General features: G+C 39.4%; 1 protein-coding gene across 6 annotated transcripts in view; it reads right to left on the bottom strand.

Annotated features, from left to right (window-relative positions):
• Positions 1–13562, bottom strand: part of myo3b (myosin IIIB) — a 304160-nt gene extending 290598 nt beyond the window's left edge. For 5 of the 6 annotated variants that reach the window (XR_009816499.2, XM_061971641.2, XM_061971640.2 and 2 more), the window contains exons 1-6: positions 13413–13562; positions 10793–10976; positions 8519–8539; positions 6593–6727; positions 6358–6462; positions 6095–6194 (exon numbers count right to left, since the gene is read on the bottom strand). Coding sequence is in view for 5 of the 6 variants with exons in the window: in XM_061971641.2 (XP_061827625.1) it covers positions 6095–6194; positions 6358–6462; positions 6593–6727; positions 8519–8539; positions 10793–10976; positions 13413–13441 (574 nt within the window). In the remaining variant the exon portion in view is untranslated. The remainder of the gene's footprint in view (positions 1–6094; positions 6195–6357; positions 6463–6592; positions 6728–8518; positions 8540–10792; positions 10977–13412) is intronic. The other variant, XM_061971643.2, reaches the window with a different exon arrangement.
• Between the last annotated feature and the right edge of the window lie 7878 nt (positions 13563–21440).

The raw sequence follows: 21440 nt of genomic DNA, 5'->3' as shown, positions 1-21440 counted from the left end.
GGGACTCCACAACAGCTTTCTTTTAATATGCAAAATAATGCAATTTAAATGAGCAATAATAGCCTTGGGTTAAGACTAAAGTCTGTGAACTAAAACTACGTCATGTTGACAAATCCTGGATTTATTCATACATTTACTCAACGTGTGTACACCAGCACCATCCAATGCAACAATAATGGGATCCTATATTTATGTAACCATAATATATTTGAGATTGGAGTTTGCGGTGGAGTAGAACTGCACTGCATCATATTGATGCGTATATTTATATCATGTACAAACCCCAAAAGCAGTGAAGTTGTTACGTTGTGTAAATGGTAAATAAAAAGAGAATACAATGATTTGCAAATCCCTTTCAACTAGAGATGATAAATGCGTTAAAATGTAATATCGGAAATTATTGGTATCGTTTTTTTTATTATCGGTATCGTTTTTTTAAATTATTATTATTAAACCAACATAAAAACACAAGATACACTTACAATTAGTGCACCAACCCAAAAAACCTCCCTCCCCCATTTACACTCATTCACACAAAAGGTTTGTTTCTTTCTGTTATTAATATTCTGGTTCCTACATTATATATCAATATATATCAATACAGTCTGCAGGGATACAGTCCGTAAGCACACATGATTGTGCGTGCTGCTGGTCCACTAATAGTACTAACCTTTAACAGTTCATTTTACTAGTTTTCATTAATTACTAGTTTCTATGTAACTGTTTTTATATTGTTTTACTTTCTTTTTTATTCAAGAAAATGTTTTTAATTTATTTATCTTATTTTATTTTATTAATTTTTTTAAAAGTACCTTATCTTTACCATGCCTGGTTGTCCAAATAGGCATAATAATGTGTTAATTCCACGACTGTATATCGGTATCGGTTGATATCGGTATCGGTAATTAAAGAGTTGGACAATATCGGAATATCGGATATCGGCAAAAAGCCATTATCGGACATCCCTATTTTCAACTTATATTCAATTAATTTCCAGTTGAAAACTTTGTTATTTTTTGCAAATATTAGCTCATTTGGAATTTGATGCCTGCAACATGTTTCAAAAAAGCTGGCACAAGTGGCAAAAAAGAGTGACGAAGTTGAGGAATGCTCATCAAAGACTTATTTGGAACATCCCACAGGTGAACAGGCTAATTGGGAACAGGTGGGTGCCATGATTGGGTATAAAAGCAGTTTCCATGAAATGCTCAGTCATTCACAAACAAGGTTGGGGCGAGGGTCACCACTTTGTCATCAAATGCCTGAGCAAATTGTTTAAGAACAACATTTCTCAAGCAGCTATTGCGAGGAATTTAGGGATTTCACCATCTACGCTCCGTAATATCATCAAAAGGTTCAGAGAATCTGGAGAAATCACTGCACGTAAGCGGCAAGGACGAAAACAACGTGACCTTGGATCCCTCAGGCGGTACTGCATCAAAAAGCGACATCAGTCTGTAAAGGATATCACCACATGGGCTCAGGAACTTTGGAAAACCACTGTCAGGCGTTTCCAGGGGGAGTACAGTAAACATCCCCAAAGAGAAGAAATTACAGCAGGAATCCCCTTTATTCACTGGAAACATATTCTTCTAGAGCATATTTTCTGTCGTTGTATGCTCATGTGCAGTTAGCTTAAGAGGTTTAAAAAATATGTACATAATAATATTATCTTCTCTGCATTTGGGTGAAAGGAAACACTATTTACTCTACAGAAAATGCAGTTCGTACTTTTTAGCTCATGAACAGAAACCAAAATATGGAGTACAGTCGTCCCTCGCCACATCACGCTTTGAATATATCATGTTTGTTTTTAAGTATATTGTATGACATTTTTGGCCTAAATGAAGCATTTCGAGCATTAAAATGACTACATTTAGTTTCAAAATATCAATAGTACAGTGGTATTTGCCACGAAGGCAGACCAAACCAATAAGAGTGTGCTGTTCTGATTGGCTGAGCCTCAGGCAGCATTACTATATTGGATTAAAAAGGTGTAACACTGACCAAAGGGACCTGTGTCATGTCTCGAGGGCTCTAATAATGTTTAAAAAAATGTTCCTAGGTGGTAAACAGTTTTTTATGCTGTAGCTATGAAAATATTCCAGTTCATAGTTAACGTTCCTACTTTGTGGAAATGTGTTAAAGGTGGTCAGGAAACCAATTAACAGCTCTAAACAAGGGATGACTGTATGTCTAGCTCTCTATGTCGAGTTTCTTATTTTACTTTTGAAGTCTATTAGACTGGGCTTTATCTTTGTCAAGCAGTGAGTAAAAAGGAAGCTGCTGGACCTGATTGCTCAAGCCTAGAAAGTACAGCTGATAAGTGACAGTTGTTAGGTGAGTGTGTTGTCTCTTGGGCCAAACAAAGACAATCACATCGTGGTTTGCTTTTTACACAAAATGCCTGTCCGGGTATCAAACATACAAACTTCTCCACCAAAGGCAGAAAGGTGTAGCATAATACCACCAAGAAGCCTCTGCTACACGTATAATTACGGAGTAGGACTTGTTGTTTTTATTGCTTTTGTTGTTTTTTTAATGTTTTTTTTTATTTGCTGGGGTTCTGACAGAGATCATTCTTTCTTTTATTTGTGTGTGGCTTCATAATAGATGCCATCTGTTGCCCTTTTCCTATCAGAGTACACATTGCTGTTTACAGAAATTGACATCCAACCTTTCCATTGTCTACCACGTATCATTGACGTAACTCTGCGCTTGGAAAAATGCTATTCTGTTTATTTTGTTAAGGCAGGTTTCATTCTACATACTACAGCTCTTATATTGGTACTTAGACTGTGTATCGAATGTGTTGTGTGTGCCTGTACACAAATAACAGCGATACAGCAGGGACACAAATGGTTTCCACTTGTAAATAAAAATGATCAAAACTAATGTATCTAACGGGCTGTCAAAAATAAGTTCACTCGTGATTAATCACAAAAAAATATTGCACTAATTATGTACAGTATGCACGCAGATTAATCATCCCATTTATTTTGACTGTACATGCTACAAACCCCGTTTCCATATGAGTTGGGAAATTAAGTTAGATGTAAATATAAACGGAATACAATGATTTGCAAATCCTTTTCAACCCATATTCAATTGAATGCACTACAAAGACAAGATATTTGATGTTCAAACTCATAAACTTTTTTTTTTTTTTTTAAATAATAATTAACTTAGAGTTTCATGGCTGCAACACGTGCCAAAGTAGTTGGGAAAGGGCATGTTCACCACTGTGTCACATGGCCTTTCCTTTTAACAACACTCAGTAAATGTTTGGGAACTGAGGAGACACATTTTTTAAGCTTCTCAGGTGGAATTCTTTCCCATTCTTGCTTGATGTACAGCTTAAGTTGTTCAACAGTCCAGGGATCTCCGTTGTGGTATTTTAGGACTCATAATGCGCCACACATTTTCAAGGGGAGACAGGTCTGGACTACAGGCAGGCCAGTCTAGTACCCGCACTCTTTTACTATGAAGCCACGTTGATGTAACACGTGGCTTGGCATTGTCTTGCTGAAATAAGCAGGGGCGTCCATGGTAACGTTGCTTGGATGGCAACATATGTTGCTCCAAAACCTGTATGTACCTTTCAGCATTAATGGCGCCTTCACAGATGTGTAAGTTACCCATGTCTTGGGCACTAATACACCCCCATACCATCACACATACTGGCTTTTCAACTTTGCGCCTATAACAATCCGGTTGGCTCTTTTCCTCTTTGGTCCGGAGGACACGACGTCCACAGTTTCCAAAAACAATTTGAAATGTGGACTCGTCAGACCACAGAACACTTTTCCACTTTGTATCAGTCCATCTTAGATGAGCTCAGGCCCAGCGAAGCCGACGGCGTTTCTGGGTGTTGTTGATAAACTGTTTTCACCTTGCATAGGAGAGTTTTAAAGGGGAACATTATCACCAGACCTATGTAAGCGTCAATATATACCTTGATGTTGCAGAAAAAAGACCATATATTTTTTTAACCGATTTCCGAACTCTAAATGGGTGAATTTTGGCGAATTAAACGCATTTCTAATATTCACTCTCGGAGCATTTTCTCAAACACCGGGTCAAAACAGCTCTGTTATTTTCCGTTTTTTCGACTGTTTTCTGTACCTTGGAGACATCATGCCTCGTCGGTGTGTTGTCGGAGGGTGTAACAACACGAACAGGGACGGATTCAAGTTGCACCAGTGGCCCAAAGATGTGAAAGTGGCAAGAAATTGGACGTTTGTTCCGCACACTTTACCGACGAAAGCTATGCTACGACAGAGATGGCAAGAATGTGTGGATATCCTTCGACACTCAAAGCAGATGCATTTCCAACGATAAAGTCAAATAAATCTGCCGCCAGACCCCCATTGAATCTGCCGGAGTGTGTGAGCAATTCAGGGACAAAGGACCTCGCTAGCACGGCAAGCAATGGCGGCAGTTTGTTCCCGCAGACGAGCGAGCTATCGACCCTAGCTTCCCTGGCCTGCCCTGCTGACATCAACTCCAAAACTGGACAGATCAGCTTTCAGGAAAAGAGCGTGGATGAGGGTATGTTTACAGAATATATTAATTGATGAAAATTGGGCTGTCTGCACTCTCAAAGTGCATGTTGTTGCCAAATGTATTTCATATGCCAGTTCATAGTTGTTAGTTTCCTTTAATGCCAAACAAACACATACCAATCGTTGGTTAGAAGGCGATCGCCGAATTCGTCCTCGCTTTCTCCCGTGTCGCTGGCTGTCGTGTCGTTTTCGTCGGTTTCGCTTGCATACGGTTCAAACCGATATGGCTCAATAGCTTCAGTTTCTTCTTCAATTTCGTTTTCGCTACCTGCCTCCACACTACAACCATCCGTTTCAATACATTCGTAATCTGTTGAATCGCTTAAGCCGCTGAAATCCGAGTCTGAATCCGAGCTAATGTCGCTATAGCTTGCAGTTCTTTCCGCCATGTTTGTTTGTGTTGGCTTCACTATGTGACGTCACAGGAAAATGGACGGGTGTTTATAACGATGGTTAAAATCAGGCACTTTGAAGCTTTTTTTAGGGATATTGCGTGATGGGTAAAATTTTGAAAAAAACTTCGAAAAATATAATAAGCCACTGGGAACTGATTTTTAATGGTTTTTTAAACTGTTCAACAATTTGCTCACGCATTTGTTGACAAAGTGGTGACCCTCGCCCCATCCTTGTTTGTGAATGACTGAGCATTTCATGGAATCTACTTTTATACCCGATCATGGCACCCACCTGTTCCCAATTTGCCTGTTCACCTATGGGATGCTCCAAATAAGTGTTTGATGAGCATTTCTCAACTTTATCAGTATCTTTTGCCACCTTTCCCAACTTCTTTGTCACGTGTTGCTGGCATCAAATTCTAAAGTTAATGATTATTTGCAAAAAAAAATGTTTATCAGTTTGAACATCAAATACTGTATGTTGTCTTTGTAGCATATTCAACTGAATATGGGTTGAAAATTATTTGCAAATCATTGTATTCCGTTTATATTTACATCTAACACCATTTCCCAACTCATATGGAAACGGGGTTTGTAGTTTACCTTGAATTACCTTGAGTTTTACCATTAATTGATTAACGTGGACCCCGACTTAAACAAGTTGAAAAACTTATTCGAGTGTTACCATTTAGTGGTCAATTGTACGGAATATGTACTGTACTGTGCAATCTACTAATAAAAGTTTCAATCAATCAATCAATCAAAAAACCTTAACCACAAATGGTTACTTAAAGGTCAGGTCAATAATGCATAATTCAGTACGACGACTCGTGTGCTCACTGGCAAATTTGGCTTCAGAATAAATCCCGACGTGACTTTAATTAAAACTGTTACCAACATTTGAATAATACATTTAAATATTGTTCCTGGATAACATTCTGACAATAAAATGTAATTTGTGTCCAAACATTGGGGTTTTTTCTAAACGAATTGAAATTATGCAAGCAAGTAATAATCTGTGATTAATCCAAATTCAAAGGTGTAATTGTTGTGATTAAAAAATGTATCATTTGACAGCACGAGTATCCACACTAGACCACAAGACAAGAAAAGCTGGATAAATGCCATAAATACCAAAGTCAACCAGTTTGACTCCTCCCTCAGTCGTCAAGAGGATGTTGTTGCCTTTGACATCGCGATGGATAATCCGGTTGTTGTGCAAGTGCTGCAGACCCTTTGAACGTAAGAGAGAACATAGTCATTATAGTACATGCCATAGAGCATATGATGCGTCTCATGTGAAGAAAAACACTGAGAAAGAGAGACACTCATTCCCGCCTGTCAGAATAAACGCTCTGCATGTTCTCTGCATGCTGAATCCAACATTACCATCTTACCAGGAGAGCGCTGTACAAAATATATGCGATCACAGGCTCCTGCAGACGTTGGCCTCGCATCAGCAGCCCTTTGATGAGCTCTGTGACAGAACCGCCATTGCACAGCTGCGGAGGAGAAACAGGAATTTATCACTTTAGATTATGGCTCACGATTTACACCCTCCTTAAAGACAATTCATCTCAAATGTGGGGAATTTCTCGCTGTATTTTGAAAAAGGAAATAAAACAAACTCACCTCTAGCACCAGCCAAAGTTGTCCGCCTGATACATTTTCAGACTTGTAAAACATGCCGTAAAACTTCACCACATTGGGATGGTTGGACAGAGACCTGAAGATGTTGTATTCTGCCTCTATCTCCTCATCCACATCCTTCAGGAAACACCAGAATATGAAAGAGAATCATTGCATTGATGTGTAAATTGTGTTTATTCACTACTGTTGCGTTCCCACTGCTTGTTTCAGCTTGTTACTTCCAGGAAGCAGCAAAAAGTGTAGTGCATTGGACAGATCAGTCAAAACAAACACGCTAATAAATAATTAAAAAAAGAATAATGAAGAGGGCAGCCAAAAAAGGAGCAAAATAGAGACTATTGAGTACAATATATCAATACTGCAGCATCCAAAGGTGAGGCACAGCAAATAGGTTGTGGTAATGTTATTGTTTGGTAATTTCTAGCTGTGTACTCAAATGCAGCAATATTAAATATGCACGACCAACTGTACATATACTACATTCAACTGTACAAACATACATATACACATACTGTACATATACATTCAACTGTACAAACATACATATACGCATACTGAATATGTATATACTAGAAAATGGTGAAATTAAGTCATCCTGGAAGTACTTTAAAATGAAAACGAAACTCAGGGAGCAGCAGAATTCCTCTATCTGAATGTCTGAGTGATGAAGTCAGGCAGAGAGAAGAGACACGAGGCTGCTGCATCCCAATGGCCATCAAGGGTAGAATCAGGGTAGGGAGGGTTTTTTTCCACTGAAGTCACACACATTACACCTCAAGTCAAACTGACACTGAGACTACAAAGTCCTTATCACACAGACAAGAGAGCAGGTTTACAGGTGGGATATCAGCTGAATTTTAAAAGTCACATTAAGAAAATGTGTAAAACCCTGAAGGCAAACCTAGGCTGTTTTAAGATGATAAGAAACTGCTTAACTCTCAGCTGTGCTTTTACTTTGATGAATTCAATGATTCTTTCACACATATCTTATGGCTTAACTACATGGTCCCAGGCACACCAGTCATCAATCAAGACCATTGAGTGTCTTTATAACCGCGCCTTGAAAGTTTTAGGCAAGAAGAGTATACCATATCATCATTGCCAAATTTGAACCAAATACAATGTTTAAAGTTTTACCAATTTTATTTTGTTACACACAGTCAAACTGGTTTTTAAATGTTTAAATAACTCTGCTCCCCAATTGCTCTGCAAGGCAATTACAAGACTGCAAAGTGGTAGCAAATCTACCACCCGAGCAACGTCAAAAGGCAACTGTTGCGTTCCATTCTGTAGAACATCTTTTGCCCAGACTGCCTTTTCAATAAAAGGACCACAACTATGAAACTCTCTACCTGACACTTTGAAAAGTATACCTGCACTTGTCACTTTCAAAAAACAAACAAAATTGTGGCTAGTTGAGCAACAATTGTGTTCCCATGTTTAGTTTTTACTCATTTTTAGTCATTGGTTCTTATCTAGTTTGCACTTTGTCTGTGTTATTATTATTATTATTATTATTATTGGCTTTTATCTAGATTGCACTTTGTCTGTATTATTACTATTCTCATTATTATCGACTCCTCTTTGTCTCATTCTTTTTATTTTCCTATTTTAATGATGTTAGATCTGTGTTGTTGTTGTTGTTGGGGACAAGTGTTGTAAATTAGCTTTGGCTACAAACACTATGATGTATACATTGGATAACTGTTTCAGATATCTATGTTTCTGTATCTGTCCCTATTTCAAATAAACCTTTATATATAGAACCAAAGCAGGGCCTACCACTTTTGAGTAAGTCTAGGAATGACATGTAACGTGGCATGACAATAACTGAAAAAGGGGAGATGTCGATGGATACTATGGATCACTAGGGAGAACACAACTCCACCAAGACCGGAGAAGACTTACTCTGTTGGAGTGCCTTGTATGCTGAGACAAGTCAGTTTCAAAAGTTCAGTTTGTGCTCTTTATGTCACAACAACACAAGTTTTTTTTTTGTATTTCAGGGTTGGTTCTTACTAGGGATGTGCCAATCAATCGGACAATTTTCGTGACAAAGTATGTGATCGCCATGGCTGAAACATGCATTTCATTGCCAGTCACAAAAGCCGATCCCCTCTGGCTGAAATTGTATTTATCATTCATTCGTATCTTAAGCACTGTATCGTTAACACGTACATTATCACTGGAGGATGAGGCTGAACATATTACACACAGAGGAAGAGTAAAATGAATTTGTTTAAAGGGGAACATTATCACCAGACCTATGTAAGCGTCAATATATACCTTGATGTTGCAGAAAAAAGACCATATATTTTTTTAACCGATTTACGAACTCTAAATGGGTGAATTTTGGCGAATTAAACGCCTTTCTATTATTCGCTCTCGGAGCGATGACGTTGTGACGTCACATCGGGAAGCAATCCGCCATTTTCTCAAACACATTACAAACACTGAGTCAAATCAGCTCTGTTATTTTCCGTTTTTTCAACTGTTTTCCGTACCTTGGAGACATCATGCCTCGTCGGTGTGTTGTCGGAGGGTGTAACAACACGAACAGGGACGGATTCAAGTTGCACCAGTGGCCCAAAGATGCGAAAGTGGCAAGAAATTGGACGTTTGTTCCGCACACTTTACCGACGAAAGCTATGCTACGACAGAGATGGCAAGAATGTGTGGATATACTGTGACACTCAAAGCAGATGCATTTCCAACGATAAAATCAAAGAAATCTGCCGCCAGACCCCCATTGAATCTGCCGGAGTGTGTGAGCAATTCAGGGACAAAGGACCTCGGTAGCACGGCAAGCAATGGCGGCAGTTTGTTCCCGCAGACGAGCGAGCTAAATCCCCTGGATGTCTTGGCTCACACCGTCCCTTATGCCACCGAAGATGATCAAGAGAAGAATATCGACCCTAGCTTCCCTGGCCTGCTGACATCAACTCCAAAACTGGACAGATCAGCTTTCAGGAAAAGAGAGCGGATGAGGGTATGTCTACAGAATATATTAATTGATGAAAATTGGGCTGTCTGCACTCTCAAAGTGCATGTTGTTGCCAAATGTATTTCATATGCTGTAAACCTAGTTCATAGTTGTTAGTTTCCTTTAATGCCAAACAAACACATACCAATCGTTGGTTAGAAGGCGATCGCCGAACTCGTCCTCGCTTTCTCCCGTGTCGCTGGCTGTCGTGTCGTTTTCGTCGGTTTCGCTTGCATACGGTTCAAACCGATATGGCTCAATAGCTTCAGTTTCTTCTTCAATTTCGTTTTCGCTACCTGCCTCCACACTACAACCATCCGTTTCAATACATGCGTAATCTGTTGAATCGCTTAAGCCGCTGAAATCCGAGTCTGAATTCAAGCTAATGTCGCTATAGCTTGCTGTTCTATGCGCCATGTTTGTTTGTGTTGGCATCACTATGTGACGTCACAGGAAAATGGACGGGTGTATATAACGATGGTTAAAATCAGGCACTTTGAAGCTTTTTTTAGGGATATTGCGTGATGGGTAAAATTTTGAAAAAAACTTCGAAAAATAAAATAAGCCACTGGGAACTGATTTTTAATGGTTTTAACCCTTCTGAAATTGTGATAATGTTCCCCTTTAAATATTGTGTTGATGTCGTAAAACTTTCAAAAGCACTCAGCATAAATACATAAACAAATGTAGTTAATACATATGATTGATATCAGTATTGGTATCAGCCAATCTCACTCCTGGATGATCAGTATTTGCAGCATAAAACCCTGATCGGAACATCCCGAGTTCTTACAACAATAATACAATTAAAATATGTTGCTGTCAATACTACAATCAATTATTATTACTACTCTCTAGAAAAAGGGAAGCGCAGTGTCATTGTGAAGTCCCATGATTCCTCGTTCAAAAAAATGAAACTTGATATTTAAACAGGTTCAACAAACTAAAAGATAGCAACCATATATTTCAGCCTCTTTCATTAGTGGATTTGTAGATTACTAACTTTAAGGGGCGCTTTGGAGCTTAACACAATTATTACCGGTACTTACATTTACCGGTAATAAAAGTCACAATAGACAGTTAAGTAACTTTCCAGGTGGTATTTGCTAGTAATGAGTAATGTTTTACAACTACACAATACACTTGAAATATAGCAGCTGACCCAAAATCCTTATTAAGAATGCATTGATGCAACTTACATTGATGGGGTCCAGCACTTTGACTGCCGCCTGACTTCCATCCTTCTTGTTGGTCACTCTGTAGACTTTCCCATACGTGCCTTTACCGATGGTCTCCACTATGTCCCAGTTAGCCGATGGGTCTCCAAGGTTCTCCAAGCTAATCATGCTGGACTTGTAAGGATAAACTCCATACAATGACCTACTGGAGGATAAGAGTAGAAACAGAGTAAAGTGGAACCTTGACTTGAATGTAAAATCCCCCTGAAGACATACTGTACAGCAGGGCTATTCAACTGGCAACATTTTTGCAGCAAATTCCTAAAAACACCGGAGTGCTTTTGTTGTATAGAGGAACTGTAAACACTTTGGCAGATCCTTACATTGACATAGAAAGTGTGGATTTTGTACTGATGACAATTACTTTGGTTTTTATCACTGTTTGATTTGAGGTGAACCAGGATTTTATTTCAAATGAGCAAGAGGTGAAGGAGGAGGGTGGAAGTGTGGCTTGGTGCATACAATAGGTAGCATAGCAGTGAAAGTGAATGTTAAATTTACAGAGGATATAGCCAAAGGGGAGAAGGTAAGTGATGAAGAGAAGAGGGCCCAAGACAGATCCTTGTGGAACACCTGTTGTGACTGCACAATGATCGGATTGTGCGGCCTGGGTGTTAATGATGCCAATGGATGAGAGTCTATTGAGGAGGATGGATGAGAGATGGTGTCGAAGGCTGCTGAGGTCCAGGAGGATGAAACTAGAGAGAAGTTGGTGATTTTTAACAGGGCAGTTTCTGTACTGTGACGGGTTCGAAAACCTGATTGGCAAAGTTCATAGAGGGAGTGCCGGGTTAAGTGGAGGTGCAATTGGGATGCAACAATTTTTCCAAAGATTTTTTGGATAAAAAGGTCTATTGGAAATGGGGCGGAGGTTAATGTAATTGTTGGGATCTGAACCGGGGTTTTTCAAAATAAAAAGTGACGGAACAATAGCAGTGGAAAGTGAAGAGTGAATAATAGCAGTGATGAAGGGAAGCAGAGAGAGGCATGCTTTAACCAGGGTCGAGAGAGGGGGGTCTAACGGACATGTGGAGGGCTTGGATTTATTATTTGTCAGAAAATGTACCTGAGAAAACTAGAGATGTCCGATAATATCGGCCTGCCGATATTATCGGCCAATAAATGCGTTAAAATGTAAAAGTATGTAAAATGTAAATAAAAAGAGAATACAATGATTTGCAAATCCCTTTCAACTAGAGATGATAAATGCGTTAAAATGTAATATCGGAAATTATCGGTATCGTTTTTTTTATTATCGGTATCAGGTTTTTTGGGGGGTTTTTTTTGTTTGTTTTTTATTAAATCAACACAAAAAACACAAGATACACTTACAATTAGTGCACCAACCCAAAAAACCTCCCTCTCCCATTTACACTTATTCACACTCATTCACACAAAAGGGTTGTTTCTTTCTGTTATTAATATTCTGGTTCCTACATTATATATCAATATATATCAATACAGTCTGCAAGGGATACAGTCCGTAAGCACACATGATTGTGCGTGCTGCTGGTCCACTAATAGTACTAACCTTTAACAGTTAATTTGACTCATTTTCATTCATTACTAGTTTCTATGTAACTGTTTTTATATTGTTTTACTTTCTTTTTTATTCAAGAAAATGTTTTTAATTTCCATCCATCCATTTTCTACCACTTATTCCCTTTGGGGTCGCTGGAGCCTATCTTAGCTACAATCGGGCGGAAGGCGGGGTACACCCTGGACAAGTCGCCACCTCATCGCAGGGCCAAGTTGATTGGCAACACTAAATTGGCCCTAGTGTGTGAATGTGAGTGTGAATGTTGTCTGTCTATCTGTGTTTTTAATTTATTTATCTTATTTTATTAATTTTTTTTAAAAGTACCTTATCTTCACCATACCTGGTTGTGCAAACTAGGCATAATAATGTGTTAATTCCACGACTGCATATATCGGTTGATATCGGTATCGGTTGATATCGGTATCGGTAATTAAAGAGTTGGACAATATCGGAATATCGGATATCGGCAAAAAGCCATTATCGGACATTCCTACTATTTAGTTAAAGGGGCTGTTTTCTGTACACATGTTATGTATATATTCGTATATATGTTAGATTTTTTATCGCTATATTAGTCTATTTATACCTGCATTGTCCTTTCCATCCTTACACTTTCCATCATTGTAACTGAGCTACTGTGTTGAACAATTTCCCTTGTGGATCATTAAAGTTTGTCTAAGTCTAAGTCTAATGCTGGTACAAACCCTGTTAAACACTAAATTGCTTGTACGGTTGTTGAATGATGCAACATTTTGACTCTGGCACACAGATCATAGTTCCTTTGGGAAAGCTCAATGATAAATCAGTATGTGATGCCTAAGGTAGTCTGTACAAAATCTAGCAGCAGACAAGACAGACTTAGCACAGCTGCATCAAGACAGAACAAACTGGAGAGAAAGAGATCATGTAAGCAGTGTTACATAGATTAGTACATTTATTCCCACAAGGCCTTCTTAAAGGCTTCATTGAAACACAACTCACTCTGTCTGGGTGAGGATACTAAGTGCAATTGGAAAAAAGAGGGAGGGGAATTGTACTTACATGGCAAATGTTATTTTCTTCTGACTCATTAGCGCTGAGAACAATTACATAAAAAGCCTCCCCGGTCACCATAATACAGATGACAGCCAGCAAGAGCAACAAGTGGCGTTTGACCGAGACTTGCTTGGCTTTCGCCTCCCTCCCGCCAACTTCCTTCCCCGCATGAGCGTTAACTCCCCAAGATCAATTGGATTGGACGTAGATTAGCTTGACATGGGCTGGTGTGAAGAACGGCCGACGTCCGGTCCCACCCGCCGGTAAAAAGATTTTAAAAAACGACTACGGGTGTCAAAGACGTCCTCGAATGTCCGATAATGGATTGAGAGACAGCACTGCCATGTTGTGTGATACAGGACATATTTTTCATAGAGACATGATGATGGAAAGAAATGTTTGTATGGACAATCTGCAGGCGGAGTGACCCTGAAGCCTTGATGAAAACAGCGATCAACAACTTCCAGACAACGCACACACATACTTATGTGTTGCATCCAGGTTGAGTAATGTAGATATATCATGCAAATACACCACCACAGTGCTGCTCCTACTCAAAGCTGCAGCACAGAAATCCACTAGATATCCTTCACCCCATCCTTGTGTTTATGCATCCCACATAATAAATAATTGCCTACTTATCCTGCATCATCTTCAGTTATCCATCAATGCTCCAAATTTAATCTCCCGCCTTAAAACACTCGCTGAACGCCGCGCCACATTTGCCTAATCTATCAACAAAGTGGGCACTTGTTTACGTCCTGTCTTTCTGCAAAGTGCTCCACCAAACCAGCATTCATCTGCAGTTTGTCAACACAAGGTGCCAAGATGTGCAGGTCATGCATTATAGAGAACAGCAGCCAGTTTCTGTTGCACCTGCCAGAACAGTCATGCTGCATGACAAACATGCACATATAAAGTCCTTTACTGTACATACCTGCCTCTGTAAAAGGGTCTCTCTCCCAAAAATGATGCGGACTAATTCATATAAACTATCATTGTGAATAATTCACAAGCAACGTGCGACCTGATCTGCAACGGAGTTAAATATTCAAGCGGCAGGTGTATGCTCTCAAAATGACTGCTGATATGAAGCATCTCAGGTTGCAGGCAGGTAACCAGGAAGTCAATGCTCGTTGTCAGGTCACATGACTCCTCCTGATCTTACTATGTTTCCCTCCTTAGCCTACATATTTAAATGGCTAAGTATTAATGATGATGAAAGCATGCTAAAAATAAAACACATTGCATACTGTACAACGTATTTTTCGGAATATAAATCGCTTTTTTTTTCATAGTTTGGCCGGGGGTGCGACTTATACTCATGAGCGACTTATGTGTGAAATTATTAACACATTACCGTAAAATATCAAATAATATTATTTAGCTCATTCACGTAAGAGACTAGACGTATAAGATTTCATGGGATTTAGCGATTAGGAGTGACAGATTGTTTGGTAAACGTATAGCATGTTCTATATGTTATAGTTATTTGAATGACTCTTACCATAATATGTTACGTTAACATACCAGGCACGTTCTCAGTTGGTTATTTATGCCTCATATAACGTACACTTATTCAGCCTGTTGTCGCTATTCTTTATTTATTTTAAATTGCCTTTCAAATGTCTATTCTTGGTGTTGGGTTTTATCAAATACATTTCCCCAAAAAATGCGACTTATACTCCATGTATATATGTTTTTTTCCTTCTTTATTATGCATTTTCGGCAGGTGCGACTTATACTCCGGTGCGACTTATACTCCGAAAAATATGGTAATAGTATTTTTACATGTATTACCTATTATTACTTTTTTTTCAAATTATATTTTTTCATTATTATTTTGAAAGCCTACCGGGTAATTGTAAATATTTTTTGATACAGTAATGGATCTGAAATGTCCATCTACAAAAGCCAAAAGCAGTGAAGTTGGCACGTTGTGTAAATGGTAAATAAAAAGACAATACAATGATACAACTTATATTCAATTGAATAGACTGCAAAGACAAGATATTTAATGTTCACACTGAGAAACGTCATTTTGCTTTGCAAATAATCATGAACTTAGAATTTAATGGCAGCAACATATTGCAAAAAAGGCATTTTTACAAGTGTGTTAAATGGCCGTTCCTTTTAACAACACTCAGTAAAGGTTTGGGAACGAGGAGACACATTTTTGAATTGGAATTCTTTCCCATTCTTGCTTGATGTACAGCTTAAGTTGTTCAACAGTCCGGAGTCTCCGTGGCTTAGCATTGTCTTGCTGAAATAAGCAGGGGCGTCTATTGATAATGTTGCTTGGATGGCAACATATGTTGCTCCAAAACCAATCAATTGAACATAGATTGAAAAGGATTTGCAAATCATTGTATTTTCGTTTTTATTTATCATTTACACAACGTGCGAACTTCACTGGTTTTGGGGTTTGTACTTTAGCTGATGCGATGAAGTTGTATACCACTGCAGTCAACAACCAGTATAAGAAATCCAACTATTAAATTAGTACATTACTGTTTATCCGTTCCTTATTCATTATGTTATTAGATCAATTGTGTTAGTACTGATAATGTTATCAACAACAACTCATCTGTCTGTTACAGTACCAGGAAATCAGACCCATGGGATCTAATCAATATTTACACCAGCTAGAAAGAACATCTGCAGAATGTACTACAAAAATACAGTACATATTTCTATCATGCATTGCCTTTCTAAATTAGAATACATTAAAATAGGGTGTTTAAAACCTGTACATGGCAGCCTATAGGGGAGAGGGCACTCATTTTCAAAAGTGTTGCAAGCATTATATTCCGCCGTCTTCCGGTTTTTAGCACGTAAACATTAAAAGCCTACTGACACCCACTACTACCGACCACGCAGTCTGATAGTTTATATATCAATGATGAAATCTTAACATTGCAACACATGCTAATACGGCCGGTTTAGCTTACTAAAGTGCAATTTTAAAATTTTGCGCAAAATATCCTGCTGAAAACTTCTCGGTATGATGACGCCTGCGCGTGACGTCACGCATTGTAGAGAACATTTTGGGACAGCATGGTGGCCAGCTATTAAGTCGTCTGTTTTTATCGCAAAATTCCACAGTATTCTGAAAATCTGTGTTGGTGAATCTTTTGCAATTTGTTCAATGAACAATGGAGACAGCAAAGAAGAAAGCTGTAGTAGGGAAGCGGTGTATTGCGGCCGACTTCAGCAACACAAACACGGCTGGTGTTTCATTGTTTACATTCCCGAAAGATGACAGTCAAGCTTTACCATTGGTCTGTGGAGAACTGGGACAACAGAGACTCTTACCAGCAGGACTTTGAGTTGGATACGCAGACACGGTACCGTGAGTACGCATGCAGCTGCGGCTTCCAAACATTTGATCGCTTGCCCGTACGTGCGTGCCGCTATGTGCATGTCACGTACGTAACTTTGGGGACTTTGGGGAAATATATGTGCTGTATGAACTTTGGGGAGGTGAACGGTACTTTGGGCTGTGGGATTGAGTGTGTTGTGCAGGTGTTTGAGTTGTATTGGCGGGTTATATGGACGGGAGAGGGGAGGTGTTTGTTATGAGGGATTAATTTTGTGGCATATTAAATATAAGCCTGGTTGTGTTGTGGCTAATAGAGTATATATATGTCTTGTGTTTATTTACTGTTTTAGTCATTCCCAGCTGAATATCAGGTCCCACCCGCCTCTCACAGCATCTTCCCTATCTGAATCGCTCCCACTGCCCTCTAGTCCTTCACTCTTACTTTCCTCATCCACAAATCTTTCATCCTCGCTCAAATTAATGGGGAAATCGTCGCTTTCTCGGTCCGAATCGCTCTCGCTGCCGGTGGCCATGATTGTAAACAATGTGCAGATGTGAGGAGCTCCACAACCGGTGACGTCACGCTACTCGTCTGCTACTTCCGGTACAGGCAAGGCTTTTTTATCAGCGACCAAAAGTTGTGAACTTTATCGTCGATGTTCTCTACTAAATCCTTTCAGCAAAAATATGGCAATATCGCGAAATGATCAAGTATGACACATAGAATGGACCTGCTATCCCCGTTTAAATAAGAAAATCGCATTTCAGTAGGCCTTTAAAACACTTTTGTAAACATAAGCTAGTTGTCATTATTTGGCGGGTTTAAAAATGTAACTTTGAGCATGTTGCAAACAGCCCCTTTAACTAAATCGCAATCAATTAGCAGGAATAATATATTAAGGTATGAATCACACACACACACACACACACACACACACACACACACACACACACACACGCACACGCACACACGTGTTGGTGCTAAGAGGCATTAACAATGATTGACAATGTGAATACAGCCAAAAACTACCTTGATCTAAACTCCAGAGTACTTCTGTCTAGGACAGACTTGGGCAAAATAGGGCCCGTGGGCCACACACGGCCCTTTAAGATTTTCAATCCGGCCCGCTGGATGTTCTACATCATTTTTCTAGACCTTTAACATGAAAAGTGTATTTGCCATGATGATGTGCAGTGCTGTTTTTAAATGACTAAATCTTGAACTTTAGAAAGTAATTCAATGGTTGAAATCTGCACTTTTGAGTGTTCTAGGAGTTGTTAGGGTAATCTAGGTCACAGCAGCTCAGACCAGGAACAAAGCAGAGTGGGCGGGGCTTGTTTTCAGATCAGCCAGCCCCAAACATGTGTCAGGAACAGATACGGAAGAAAATTTTTACAACACATTTCTGCGTAAAAGTGATAATATATCACATAGTAGGTGTTTATTACACTTTGCATTCATATTTTGCTGTTTGTTACATTTTTATTGTGTTTTGCTTGATTGTAAAAGATACACAACTATGGAGGAGCTGGTCTGAGAAGTAAAAGATGTTCATATGTTGGTGGCGCAGTGGAAGAATGGCCCTGCGCGACCCGAGGGTCCCTGGTTCAATCCCCACCTAGTACCAACCTCGTCATGTCCGTTGTGTCCTGAGCAAGACACTTCACCCTTGCTCCTGATGGGTGCTGGTTAGCGCCTTGCATGGCAGCTCCCTCCATCAGTGTGTGAATGTGTGTGTGAATGGGTAAATGTGGAAGTAGTGTCAAAGCGCTTTGAGTACCTTGAAGGTAGAAAAGCGCTATACAAGTACAACCCATTTAATATTCAGTCTTTTATTGTTCATACTTAATATTGTAAATCCTACTTTATTTTCATGTACATTTTGGGTGTTTCATACAGTAAAAAACTGTAAAATTCCATGCCGTTTTTGTCATAACTTTTTTTTTTATTCTATGGGACATTGTGACTTTTGGTATTAGTGTTCCTGAAAAAAAGGGAGCCAAACACACATACTGTACAGCAGATTTTTACAGCTAAATGTGGATATAATTCATACACACATACACATTGGCCTTCCAGACACATTTTTTTCTCTCAATGTGGCCCCTGAGTCAAAATAATTGCCAGGCTCTGATCTAGGATAACTGTTTGTCATTTGTTGGGAGGAAAAAGTGGATTATTTTGAGAACCGGACACCATTGACCCCGCATGGTCAAGCTCAGGTTGCCCTTAATTGTTTACTTTCCTGCACACACATGCACTTAAGATATGAGTCAATACTTGTAACTTCTCACATTGACGGGTATTTGTTTCTTTATCTATCTATTGTACATAACGGGGAAATATTACTACTTCTGCACTACTGTTCAATACTACACATACAGTAATAAACAGATTGTATGTGACAGTGTCAATCAAAACTTTGTAAAGGCTGAATTTTGTATTGGATATGAATAGTTGGTGTACCTAATGGTTTGACCAGGTTCTCTGATAATGTGACCATTGCTCATCAGCAAGAACAGTACAAACTAAAAGTGAGTAATCTCATTTTCTGCTTCCAACAACCACTTTCTCTCTCTCTCACACGAGTAAATCCTCACGGGAACACCGCCTTGTAAACTTGTTGGTTGGTAAGTCTGTGGTAAAGAAAGAAAAAAAAAAACGCGCTCTGAACTACATAATCCCTTCTAAGGGGATATGAAGAGGCTTTGCAGTAAACCTTTAGCAGCTGCCAGCCAGCCTGTGAGGAGGGACCTCGCTGCCCTTGTCGTCAACCGAGGATTCACATGAGCAGCAGAAAACTGTGTAAGATGCATCATGTTAGTAGCACACATGGAATATATTATTTATAATAAACAATTGCATTTGGAATAGGGGTTTACATGAAAGCGTTCATAGAGTATGTACTCTAGCCGTAGTTTGTCCATCTATGTGCAGTATAGTTTGTATATGTCTTGTTTGATAGAAGAGTTCACATTTACATTACATTCAGCCATAGATTATTTCAGTAATCTATCGATTAGTTTGTTCAATTAATCGAGTTATCGGATAACACACACTTTATAGCTTCAATAAGTATTTCAGGTAAAATACTGTATTTCCTTGAATTGCCGCCGGGTATATAGTATGCGCCTGCCTAGAATTACCGCCGGGTCAAACTCGTTTCGCAAAATATTATTATTATTAGCGCATGTCTAGAATTTCCGCTGGGTCAAACTCGTCACGTCACGAGTGACACTTCACCTGTCATCATTTTCAAAATGGAGGAGGCTGATTTCAATAATTTAAAATCGCATAAAGGGAAGAAGATAAAGAGCTATTCAGTAGGATTTAAAGGCCGACAGAAATTTTTTTTTTTTATTTAAACGGGGATAGCAGATCCATTCTGTGTCATACTTGATCATTTCGCGATATTGCCATATTTTTGCTGAAAGGATTTAGTATAGACCAACGACGATAAAGTTCGCAACTTTTGGTTGCTGATAAAAAAAAAGCCTTGCCTGTACCGGAAGTAGAATGATGTCACAAGTTGAAAGTCTCCTCACATTTCCTCATTGTTTACAACAGCAGCGAGAGCGATTGGGACCAAGAAAGCGACGATTACCCCATTAATTTGAGCCAGGATGAAAGATTCGTGGATGAGGAACATGAGAGTGAACTATTAGAGTGCAGTGCAGGACGCATCTTTTTTCGCTCTGACCGTATCTTAGGTACAAGGGCTCATTGGATTCCACACTCTCTCCTTTTTCTATTGTGGATCACGGATTTGTATTTTAAACCACCTTGGATACTATATTCTCTTGAAAATGAGAGTCGAGAACGCGAAATGGACATTCACAGTGACTCCACGACAATACATCGGTGAAGCACTTTAGCTACGGAGCTAACGTGGTAGCATCGGGCTTAACTGCAGATAGAAACAAAAGAAATAAACCCCTGACTGGAAGGATAGACAGAAAATCAACAATACTATTAAACCATGGACCTGTAACTACACGGTTAATGCTTTCCAGCCTGGCGAAGCTTAACAATGCTGTTGCTAACGACGCCATTGAAGCTAACTTAGCTACAGACCTCAACAGAGCTATGATAAAAACATTAGCTCTCCACCTACGCCAATCCTCATCTGCTCATCAACACCGAAGCTCACCTGCGTTCCAGCGATCGACGGCGCGACGAAGGACTTCACCCGATCATCGATGCGCTCGGCGGCTAGTGTCGGATAGCGCGTCTGCTATTCAAGTCAAAGTCCTCCTGGTTGTGTTGCTGTAGCCAGACGCTAATACACCGATCGCATCTACAGCTTTCTTCTTTGCAGTCTCCATTGTTCATTAAACAAATTGCAAAAGATTCACCAACACAGATGTCCAGAATACTGTGGAATTTTGCGATGAAAACTGAGCTTTTTGTATTAGATACAATGGCGTCCCAATACTTCCGTTTCAACCATCGACGTCACGCGCATACATCATCATACCTAGACGTTTTCAACCGGAAGTTCCGCAGGAAATGTAAAATTGCACTTTATAAGTTAACCCGGCCGTATTGGCATGTGTTGCAATGTTAAGATTTCATCATTGATATATAAACTATCAGACTGCGTGGTCGGTAGTAGTGGGTTTCAGTAGGCCTTTAAGGTCCAAGCTATTGAATATGCTAAAAAAGAACAGTAAGCAGCTATGTTTTATTAATATACCGTCGCTGCGTGTGT

Source organism: Nerophis lumbriciformis, linkage group LG13 (genome assembly GCF_033978685.3).
Source record: "Nerophis lumbriciformis linkage group LG13, RoL_Nlum_v2.1, whole genome shotgun sequence".
NCBI lineage: Eukaryota > Metazoa > Chordata > Actinopteri > Syngnathiformes > Syngnathidae > Nerophis > Nerophis lumbriciformis.
Note: the sequence above shows the minus strand (reverse complement) of the source record. Positions and strands in the feature narration are given on the sequence as shown.